General features: G+C 35.6%; 1 protein-coding gene across 1 annotated transcript; it reads right to left on the reverse strand.

The window, feature by feature from the left end:
- Positions 1-1,633: 1,633 nt before the first annotated feature.
- On the reverse strand, positions 1,634-8,405 carry LOC139146982 (fibroblast growth factor receptor 3-like). Its single transcript, XM_070717836.1, has 9 exons — positions 8,391-8,405; positions 7,836-7,998; positions 5,588-5,698; positions 4,323-4,609; positions 3,721-3,803; positions 3,314-3,354; positions 2,858-2,954; positions 2,055-2,166; positions 1,634-1,851 (listed from the first exon to the last, which is right to left on the reverse strand). The coding sequence occupies exons 1-9, from the start codon at positions 8,403-8,405 to the stop codon at positions 1,774-1,776; spliced, it is 987 nt and encodes a 328-aa protein (XP_070573937.1). The 3' UTR covers positions 1,634-1,773.
- Between the last annotated feature and the right edge of the window lie 3,239 nt (positions 8,406-11,644).

Raw genomic sequence — 11,644 nt, forward strand, 5'->3', positions numbered from 1 at the left:
TGTTAAAGTTAAGATATATCTTTGATTTGCTTTGTATTCTTGCATTTCCTCCCCACGTCTCAGCTTTTGTAAGTTTCATATTATTTGCGGAAAAGTAATTAAATTGTTACTCTGTATCTTGTATTTATACCTGTTTGGAAATGATTTAGAATTTTTAAAATCCGGTTATAATCAGAATGTAATTCATATGGCTTTTTCCTTCCACGACTTTGAAACTCCTACTGATAAAACAAATGAAACATCGCATATTGCTACATTGCTGCTGAATATTGACAGGTTTCTTATCCTTCCCCTGGATGGGAACACTATTTATAATGCTTAAACTTTGATGCTGTTCCCGATTAAAGACAAACGAGTATTGCTCTTGTACACACTTTTAACAATATTACAGCGTTCTCTTACCTGTGTTAATGTAGCGCTTATTAATAAATCGACTATTATCGAATTGTCGACAAGTGCAATGTATTATCTGTTTTGTCGTCTCTCATTTTGAGAGACTTTCCTCAGTTTCTACTGAAGATTCTCAGATGGTATGGACGAGCAACCAACAAGTTCTATAGATTAGTGTGTTCAATTCAGTACAGATGCAAATGTACATAGTATTCGTGTAAATAAGTTTTAGCACATCCACACCTGTTTGTTTATGATGAATGAATCCCGAATGTGTCCATATAAAATATAAGGCTATTGTGGAAGTAAACATTTTACATCTGAAATTCACACACACTGATGAAATGCAACGTTGATATCTATAAATATATATATATATATATATTATATATATATATATATATATATATATATATATATATATATATATATATACTACATGATCGGCAATTACAGGTTAGATTATACACTGTTGACAAAATCTCAGCACAGTGTCAAGATAAACACGGAAAAACTATCATATACTTGAATCTTACATAGATTCGTAGTTCTTGTTCTTTTTTGTTTATTCTGCTTGGTGTCGTTCACATGAAACGTGCACAGAGTACTCAAACATAGATAAAATGTGATGATTTTACTTTCATATACTTTTTGTCAAAATTTTCAGACGACATCTTTGATATGTAACGTGAACACAATATTTCCAATTATATTACCATGCCCAGCCGGTCGCATTTCGATTGGTCGAGCTTAAACACGTGACCACAAATGAACAGTAATGGTCTGTTTATATGCCCGTGAATATGAATAATAACATTAACAACTCAAAGTATCGTAACTTTACCGCTCAAACGTAAATCATAATCAATCACAATATAAAATGGAGCACTCGTGGGCCAGGTTGAGATACTTTTTTCTGAAAATATTTCCAGATTTGCCAATATTTTACAGCGCGCGTGACAGTGCGTCGCGTATTGCTCAGTTCTGGGGCCCAGTTGTCGTTCGCTCCGAAAATTTTCGCAAATTTTGACGATTTTCTCCGGTTCGTTGATAATATAATGGAAATAACAGACTCCGCACTGACCATTAACGTTTATTTATGGGCGCGGGCTCCAGGAAAGCCAAATTAACGGGCTCGGCAAGCCTCGCCCATTAATTTTTTTGGCTTTCCTCTCGCCCTTGCCCATAAATAGACGTTAATGAACAGCGCGTCGCAATGTTGACAAAGGTCACATAGTTTCTAATTTATGCTCCACATATGAAAACTGTAGTCTGCTTTGTCAAACGTGAGTATTTGGGCTGTTGTGCATAAAAATTGCACTATCCTTTTTATCACTTGGTAGACTGACGAATAAGTCTTAAAATTCCAGTCACACGTTCTTGTCATTCAGGTAATTCATATGATTTGTCATTATTAAGTTCATCGCTGTGTCTTTCTTTAAAGTCTTCAGTGAAGAATCTCTGCAAATGATGAAAACATTGAAGTTGTATTGGTAAATATTTGAGGACGAAAAAATACAGACTCAAAAAAAGAGGATGAGCTACTCATCAAAAGTTATATATTTTGCATTCATATAAGTTTGAGATTGTTGTAAGTGTTTCTAAATGACAGCCTAAGAAAACACTTGAGGAGAACAAAATGATGTGGAATTCAAAGAACTTACTTCAGATCTGTTCACTGGAGTTCTTAACATATTATCGAGGTCGTCAATCAGTTGTTCCGGTGTTGGGCGCTTGTTTCTATCTCCATGCCAACAGCGCTGCATAATCCGGTAACTACAAAGGATGAAACATTACGTTGTACGTGAAAAAGATTCCTGCATTTCTGTATCACTGCACCTAGGCATAGCTGATACAGTATTAGTACTTTTCAATCATATTACATACAGAATACAAAGTCGGCATGGACACGGAGCTGGAGACTGGCGATCGGCTTCTGTTAAGGTAATATGCACCTCGAAAGTGAAAGACTTAAACTTTTGCTCTAACTTTCCTCAAGGAATCTTTCAATCATTCTCTTTCAAAATCAAGAATAAAAATAGGGGGTCACCGTGCAAATTTTGGTACTAGAGAAACAAATAACCCAAGATTTACTGATATTAGAAATTCAAAATGGCCGCCATCCCTGTGTTAACTCTATGGAGAAAAATAAAAATTTTCGAATTTCAAAAAACTAAGCCGGTGAAAAGTTTTCTTTCACCAAGAACTTTAAAATGAACCCCCACATGTGGTATATCAGAAGAGAACTGTAAAAGTTTGAGAGTCCGAATGTCTGTCCCCGAGGTGCGTTCTACCTTAAATACAGTAAGAACATACTTTTCACTTTGTACATAAATGATGTATGCAAACGTTTTAAATTAAGTGGTAAGTGCAGTGGTATCTCACGAAAGGTAAAACATTATCAACCTTCAAAATACGGGTGAAATTACAAAATTCGTAGTTATTAGTTGAACTATCGATTACTTACGCTCTAAGTGTACATCCTTCTGGTTTCACCGGTCTTTTGCCACGTTGTAGATTCTTCAGTAAATTTTCAACTGGTACATCCATCATGGGAGAACCACCTTTTCAAAAGACCAGCATCGAACAGAAGGCTTTTAATCAAATAGAACTTCTGGTATCCATGTGTTATTCCACAATTGGAACTAACTGAGAGAATTGGATCGTTTAATTGTTCAAATTTATCAAACGTCGTTGGAGCCATATAGCTCAAAGTAGCTTCATTATAACTTAAGCAATGAAAACAAGTGAATCGTAAAAACAAGAGATGAGTAGATAAGCTAAAATTTGCTGATTATAACAACATTACTACTGTAACAATAGCCTATTCTCATAATTACTTACAATCGTGTTTAAATTCGAGACATCCTGTCTGTCTCTAAAACCAGAACTAACTTTGATGTAAGAAAATTTCAGCACCTACCAAGAGAACCTATTTCCCACAATAGTATTCCGTACGACCATCTGTGAAAAGAACAAACAGATACAAAATTATTGTGTTGAAAAATATCAATGAATGTTGTTTATATAATACAGGCCAAGTATTAAGAGAAAATTTGTGAGGCCCATAATTTAGTTTTATTTCAGGAAGTTACCTTAAATATAAATTCATCCAGTAATTTGCAAACATATTTTCCAGTTGTTATATTCGATAGAATATTTTACTAGTGAAAAATGAAAAATATTTGGAAAGGTTCCATTGATGATAGAGGAAGCACTACCAGTTTTCCAATGGTTCAAGTAATCACTTACATTATTTAGATCAAAAATTATAAAAATAAGGGGCACTTAGACACTTTCCACGTGTTCTTCTTCAGCTGTGTATCTTACCTGTCGCCTTCAAGAGTAAACGTTCCATCAACGAGAAATTCTGGTGGCATCCATCGTAACGGAAATCGATCATGATGATGTGCCTGCGAACAGATGTATCACGGAGGTTTTTGTGAGTGCGCAGTAAACATGGTAAATGTGACTCAAGGACGACCCTCTTTCCATCAGAAGGTTCCCGTAACCATAGACCCTCGAGTTTTTCTCGAGGGTCTATGCTGTAACCTTGCGTATTTACAGAAGGAAGAAATCGGTAGACGGTAAGAGACCAGAGCAAATAAACGGTTTAGCAGACAAGAGGATAAAGAAGCAAGGAAATACGGCACGAATTAAACAAATGAGATGCACAAATTTTGTGACACTACCACATCACTTCTAGTCTACCACAAAAATGTCAGAAGCACCTGAGTGAACAGAATATAAGGACTACGAACAATAAGTAATTCTAAATAAACATATTTATTAGTTCCGCGTATACAACAAATCTTATTCTTATGGCCATTGAAATCGAGAATGAAAGTATACACATTAGAACTATTTCCTCATATTTTCCGTGGTTGAAAAGGACGTGACTTTTCAGAAAATCAAAATAATTAAAAACATACCCAAGAAAGTGAATGATAATCACTCTCAGCCCTCTCGTTAACGTCCAGTCCAAGTCCAAAGTCTCCGATTTTGGCTGTAAAATATTTAGTCAGGAACACGTTGCGAGCAGCGATGTCTTTGTGCATAACACGTTTCGTGGACATGAATGACAACGCATTGGCGACGTCTCTGGAAACTTCTATTAGTCGTGTTTCAGTCTCGGTGTTGAGCAATCGATCTCTTAGCGATATGAGGTAGTTCTTCAGATCACCGTTGGATGCATATTCTGTCAGTATATATTTTGGATCTGAATGGTACGAAAATCACTTATATGAGCTAAATTTGGTTTGCATGGTAAATAATATAAAAATGTTATCATAAACCTCTTTCGAACTAAACGTTTCTGGAACTTTAAAAGAACAACGCACTTAAGGTTCCAAGACAAGAAATTGACCTCTTTAATCTAACAATTCTCTGGTGGTTAATAAGCTCAGAACCCCCGTAAATTGTGCATTTTCTGAAAGCCTAGATAAGGGAACATTTTGATAATCACAGTGTCACCATTGTTTACATAACTATCACGTGACAGGTAATTTGCATAACCTTTTAAAAATCGGTTTTCCCTATGTTTTGTATCAACATCAAAATATCTTACTCACACTTGATTCAATGCAAGCTATTACAATGTTCTTCAAAAGTTTGTCTCAGACTTTTTATATCTTGCTTAATTTTTTTTTGAGCACAATTTTAAAGAAATCAACTAGGGTTAAATTCATGCCTCTGGAAATTTTTCTGGCATAAAAATTGTTCAAGAAAGTTTTAAAAAAATCTGAGACACCCTTTGGAAGATCATTGAAACAGCTTGCACTCACAAAAATTTCAGCCACATATCTCAAAGCATCGAAACAAAACATAGGGAAAACCGATTTTTTGAAATTATGCAAATTACCTGTCACGTGATAGTTCTGTAAATAATGGTGACACTATGGTAACTAAAATGTTGCTCTATATCTAGGCTTTCCGAAAATATATAATTTACGGGGGTTTTGAGCTTATTAACCACAGGAGAATCGTTCGCTTAAACAGGTAAATTTCTTGTCTTGGAACCTTAATACAATTCACGCTATTTTCAGTCGATTACAAATACAGAAATTCAGATAAATTCAGAAATACCTTATTTCCAACAACCAGGTATTGATATAGAACCTTTATCTTTTATTTATTGTTAACCGTATGAAGCTTTTGTTAACCCGTTAGTCTTATATCCGGAAGTTTATAGTCCTACCTCCAGTTATGTGAATGCCACGAATGGAGATAATGTTAGGGTGGCATGCTAATTCCAGCAGACACCGAACTTCGTTGACGAAATTTTTCCGGCTTATTGCATCTGAAAGAGCTGAATTGAAAAAAGGAAATCACAGTCAGTAGGCACGGTCAAGAGAACCATTGTTAAGTAGATTGCAATGCGGTGGAACAGTTCAAATGAAAAAGATGTCTAAGTCAGAGTTTCGTCTATATATATCTAAGAAGACCATAAGAAACTCCAGTAACTTTCTCTATGAAAATCGGTCTGCCATATGTATGTCTGAGAGAAAAGGTGGATGCAACTATCAGAGATGTTTCTTCATGAGTGTTTGAGTCGGACGTTTCCGCACTAGGTATTTTAATCATTTTTTAATCATGCGAAAATCTTAATTAGGATCGTGTAAAATAATGAAAGATAAAGAGTATTATTACGTAGTTGTACATAAATCGATGTCTTGACTGTAAGGACTTGGAATTATTACAGCTGAGTTTACGCATTGTAGGTCAATCGTCGACATGAAAATAGCAGAATAATTTCCCTCAAATAACAAAAAAGAAAAAACTTCATACAATTTGAAGCATTTCAGTACATTCAACGACGCTTTATTCAATAATTGAGAACTGAAATATTCTACATGTTACACAATCAAAATTCATATGGTCGTGGCATTAAAACAGACGATCAAAAAAACCTTGCCTACCTCACGGCCTACCTTACAAGTTGCATTACTATTACTGCAGTACCAGTACAGCTGTACTGTACCAACGGTCATTGATTCCCCACCACCAACGCTTAAATTTTCTAAAAAATTGTCTTCCAGTCGCGTTAGAATTTGAATATAGCCACAGAGTCCGATCGGCAGCAGCTTCGCGCTGACCGCTTGGCAGCCTGTCTGCGTTTTTTCGGCCGGAAAAAAACTAAAAAGTGGCATTTTCTGGAGCATGTGCCCGCGGGCTGCCTGTTTGGTGTCCACTTACACAATGGACGCCGCCATAGCTTCGCACCATTTAAAGGGAGGCTCCGCCTTTAAAGCAGTACTGGTAATTTTTAAAGCTGACTTGTGTTATGCATGTACTGAAATGCCATTGCTAAAATAACACTGTAGTCTTATCTACATTGTACATGTTACGTTTTACGTTGGCAATGATAACAATGTCAATACAATTATTTGTAAGTTGACAGCAAGATAAGGCCGTGGCTGCTGATATTCACACGACTCATAAGTGACTTAATGATACTCAGAAAGTTTTATACGACGATGGTTTTGATGTTATTTTTACAACAAAATTGTCATTAAAAGCAGCTTGGATGTCAAACAGGTTCATTTGATTGTTTGTTGGATATCAAGCCGCGAAAATTAAAGTTATCGAGTTAAACAGGAGTGCCTTTGGATAAAAAAAATAATTCATTAATTCCTTCTCTCTATTTTTGTATAGTATGTATTCAAATGTAAGGTAAAACGTCTTGTCTTTTACTGATGTCTTCTTCCATGGAGCCTGCAGTTTGCTAATCAGTGCTGTATATAAAATGTAGACAAGATGGTGCTTTTGAAGTAGAAGTGAGTCTTTGTTTGCCTAAGTGAACTTTGTAGATGAAACTCCCTTATAAATTGGATGGTAGATCAGTGTAGATCAAGCGTAGACGAAGTTAGTGCAAAATGTAGACATAGTCATGTCTGGTTTGGACAATATCTGTAGACAAAGCTACATGTTGACAAACTGCTATGGGTCTTCGTCTACAAAACCTTGATTTAGATCTACATAAAGTCTACTGCAGACCGTCCATAGATCTACTCTCATCTACTGTTGACTTAGGTTTTCCGTAAGGGAGTGCATGTATGAACTCTACAAGTGCAGGATATAGTTTAGGTTGATGATGTACAAAAGAGATATTATATATGTCTTATCTGTACTGGTCTACTTCAAACAGGTGGCGATATGGACCAGTTCATGTGATAATTAAGCAATAAAGCACACCCAGCGACGGTATACCACGAGATTTTGACCAGTTCACATATAAGTTTGAGCGTTAGCGAGTGCATATATGGAGTGAAGTGGTCAAAATCGAGCTATATAATTGCATGGTTGTATGATAAAGTTTACAAGAACACACTTGCGCTGACTTTCATATTATAAGGCGGGGGGGGGGGGACAAATAGCAGGGGTGGTAAGACGAATAGCGACCTTTATAGAAGTGGACAATTTGAGTTTAGAGGAATTTGACCTACTTTCACAGAGAGCTTTAGCTGCGACTATTTGTTCCTTTCCTTGGCGGGCCAATTGAGCTTTGTAGACTCGTCCGTACTCTCCAACACCAATTGGCTTTTTATCCAGTATCTTCAAAGCTTTCCTCTCAACATTTAAAGCTAATGCTGCTTTCGGTAAATGTTCCTAGTCAGAAAAGATACATAAAATCTTAATAAAATTAGTCATAACGAAAAGAAAGTAAACACAAATGTACATTTTGAAACTCGCTAGGCCTGTAACAGAGTCATTTATTTGTTCTTCCTCACTTCAGCGAACCTATGTGACAGAGAAATGCATTGTGGAAAATTTCAATAATTTTGTCTGGCAACATTTTGTAATGGTAGCACGCCACAAAGTTATGACGTCAAAGATTGCGTACCGAAGGAAATGAGATCAAACGTTACGTTCTAAAAGGTGCGATAAATTATTTTAGGAGAAAGAGTTAGGAACGGGGGCTTGGAAACTTGGGGGAGCGATTGAAAAGTAGGGTCGCAAATTTTACTCCGACCCCTCTTATTGTAGCATACTAACTCTACCTCTTCTCCAGCCATCCTGATACCTTAGTGGAAGTAACACTTTAAAAATAATAGGGAGATAAAGTGTTTTTATCAGTTTTATATAATAGCAATACCGCTGCCGGGACTCGAACACAATACCTTCAGCATGTTAAACACTACCTATAACCTGTACTCAACGAGAACAAGTTACAAGAACAGGATGCATGGTTCCATACAGGTTAGGATGGTAATGTTATGCAGGTACTCATTTATGTATAATCTTCATTTCTATTGACTTTAAATTAATTTAGACATTCAATTTTTGCCTTGCAGTCATTTCTCAATTTCTTTTTTATTTTGTTTCTTTATTTGTTTCACTGCCGAGTTTGTTGGGCAGGTTTATCATTTATTGTTTATTTATTTATTTTGTTCCTTAAGGTCATGACAAGAAATTGACCTTTTTAAGCTAACAATACTCTAGTGCTTAATAAGCTCAAAACCCCCGTAAAGTATATATTTTCGGAAAGCCTAGATATAAGGGGACATTTCGGTTACCTTAGTATCACCATTGTTTACATAACTATCACGTGACAGGTAATTTGCTTTCAAAAATCGGTTTTCCATATTTTTTGTTTCAATTCTTTCTCAATTTGCTGAAATTTGTGTGAGTGCAAGCAGTCCTAAGGATCTTACAAAGTGTGTCTCAGAATTTTTTTAAACCTTCTTAAACAATTTTTATGCTAGAGAAACTTCCAGAGCGGTGAATTTAAATATAGTTGATTTTCTTAAAAATTGTGCTCCAAAATAACTAAGCAAGATATAAAAAATCTGAGACAAACTTTGGAAGAGCGTGTTGACAGCTTTCATTCCAGCAAGTTTGAGTCAGATATTTCGAAGTATTGAGACAAAACATAGGGAAAACGGAATTTTGAAAGGTTATGCAAATTACCTGTCAAGTGATAATTATGTATATAATAGTGACACTTTGGTTACCACAATGTTTCCCTATATCTAGGCTTTCAGAAAATGTATACTTTACAGTGGTTTTGAGCTTATTAAGCATTAGAGAATTGTTAGATTAAAAAGGTCAATTTCTTGTCTTGGAACCTTAATTTATTTTTATTGCCCTGTTAGTTGTGCAAGTGTATTCATTTGCACAGATAATTAAAAGTATGGTTGTTGGGATGTTATACATGTTTGATATTCGTGTTTGATATTTATTGTTGAATTTATTTTGTAGCTTGCTGCGTTTTTACAATACTAAAATTATGTGTTCACTTTTACCATAATACAGCTTGCATAAAAGTTATCTATCACCCAGTATGTATGAAATGCAAGATATGCAAGATTTCATCGCTATTTAAAATGAAAATGTTAAGAACAATCGTGTAAGATGGCACAAAAATTACATTATGGAAATGCCACCAATTTACGAAGTGAATTAAGTGCAGAAGCACACGAAATCGGCTGCCAATTTCAGATGTAGGGTCTATATTGTCACAAGCACGGAATTATTTTGTCTTCTGGTCTGTGTATTCCAAGTGTCACACGTTAGCGGTGGCGGCGGCCTCCTGAGCGGTAATTTTTTGATTTTCATTAGTTGTAAGACCGTGCCAAACATTTAGCAAAACATGCTTGAAAAATAAATAACTGAAATATGTTGAACAAGTGACATCCCCGCCTCGGCTTTATCGCAAAACGCTTTCGCAACACGAATTAATGAAGAGAACTTGTTAATAAATCTGAAGATTTTCTTGGCATGCATCCACCGTTTTCCATGTTGCTGGTGTGGGCGAAGTTTTGAGGGTCCACAAAAATGAAGAGTACGATTGACGGTGAAATGACAGTACTGATGAGACTTAGATAACGGAGAATAACCGTCCATTCACCAGAAAAATACGTGGAACCAGGACGAACAAATCGATGAATCAAGGGAGCTAACGCTAATACTGGTCTCCCACTGTGCTTCACCCGACACAAAATCTACTAACACAAAATCTAAGCAGTCAATATTTTATGAAAGTGATTGGAAGGAAATGGGAATTTATTTTGTTTTAACGTTATTAGTTAGTCAATGTCGTAATTACAAGGCGTGTGCGTTTTGTGTAAGGCAATTTTGACGTCATCACTTTGTGGCTATCCCACTTGTAAAATTGAGTATTTTGTCTTTATGACATTGGTATCTTCATGTAAAATTGTATATTAGAATCTAGAAGGTGAAACTTAAACTCGATGTTAGGGAAAAATTTAAATATGGTAACTCCTGAGATATATTTGCAAACACTGTCTTCAAAGCGGTGTTTACTCTTGAACAATACTACATATAATGAAACTATAATAAAAACGTAACTATTGACTATGATCATCACTTCTTGTGCACATATAAAGTGTTTTATACGTTGATTAAGGTAGAGTTGCACTAAACCAGCACACTTTTTTCCAAGCAACAATTCTTATCAAAGATGACACGAAAACACCGTCATTCTATATCTTTACGAAAAACCGAGAATCTAGTATTAATATGGCAGCGACATTTTACTCATAGGATGAAGAGGGTAAATATTTTGCTAACGAAAATCTCATTTTTTATTGAAATGTTGAAATGAAAAAAAAAAGTAAGTCGACAATTTAGGTGGGTTGCATACATTTGCACAGGTTTCTTTCTCGCCCAACTTACGATAACTTGTCATGTTAAAAGGTGAACCAAACCTACATTTTAATCCGCGGTTAAAAAATTAATGAAAATTGAAATAATCTTTCTAAAAAGGTGATTTTGTGCAACGCCACTTTGAGAATAAACGAAAGTGAGTCTTACCTGAAGATACTCCTCGAAATCCCGGTCGTTTCCATCTACAGGTACGTAAGGCCATTGCTTTTTTGCAATATAAACGAGCAGGAGAAGAATAATGACAACCGCAGCCAGTAGTATCATCACCAATACATAAAGAGGTAAAGACATAGTTCCAGCTGAAGGTGGTAAGTTTGCAAAGTAAAGCCTGAGATTTTATAGTATTATAGTATGATGAGTATAGTTATTGTCATTACCGGTACATCTGTTTTCTTAAGTGCAAATGTCGAGTGGTATGAATCTCAAAAAACACAGTTTGAGAGTCGAAGAGTTTACATTTATGTTAAGAACTTTTATTTTGACTTTCCAGTTTTCAGGTTGTGTTGGCCATAAGTGTGAATTCATACTGACATATTTTATGTGCTTGTGCATCACAAGACAATTTTGTATTAATGCTTCTTGGCTAGGCAAATGTGAAATTGTTTCTAGAATTGCTTGGATTTAT

The sequence above is a fragment of the Ptychodera flava genome, chromosome 13 (assembly GCF_041260155.1).
Source record: "Ptychodera flava strain L36383 chromosome 13, AS_Pfla_20210202, whole genome shotgun sequence".
Classification (NCBI taxonomy): domain Eukaryota; kingdom Metazoa; phylum Hemichordata; class Enteropneusta; family Ptychoderidae; genus Ptychodera; species Ptychodera flava.

Bases quoted from the DNA above. Each gene is read 5' to 3' on its own strand.
- LOC139146982 (XM_070717836.1), bottom strand. The intron at 3,355-3,720 runs GTAAGATACACA...TTCTTTTCACAG, and splicing joins TTTACTCTTGAAGGCGACAG to ATGGTCGTACGGAATACTAT. The intron at 2,955-3,313 runs GTAGGTGCTGAA...TCTTTTGAAAAG, and splicing joins GTGGGAAATAGGTTCTCTTG to GTGGTTCTCCCATGATGGAT.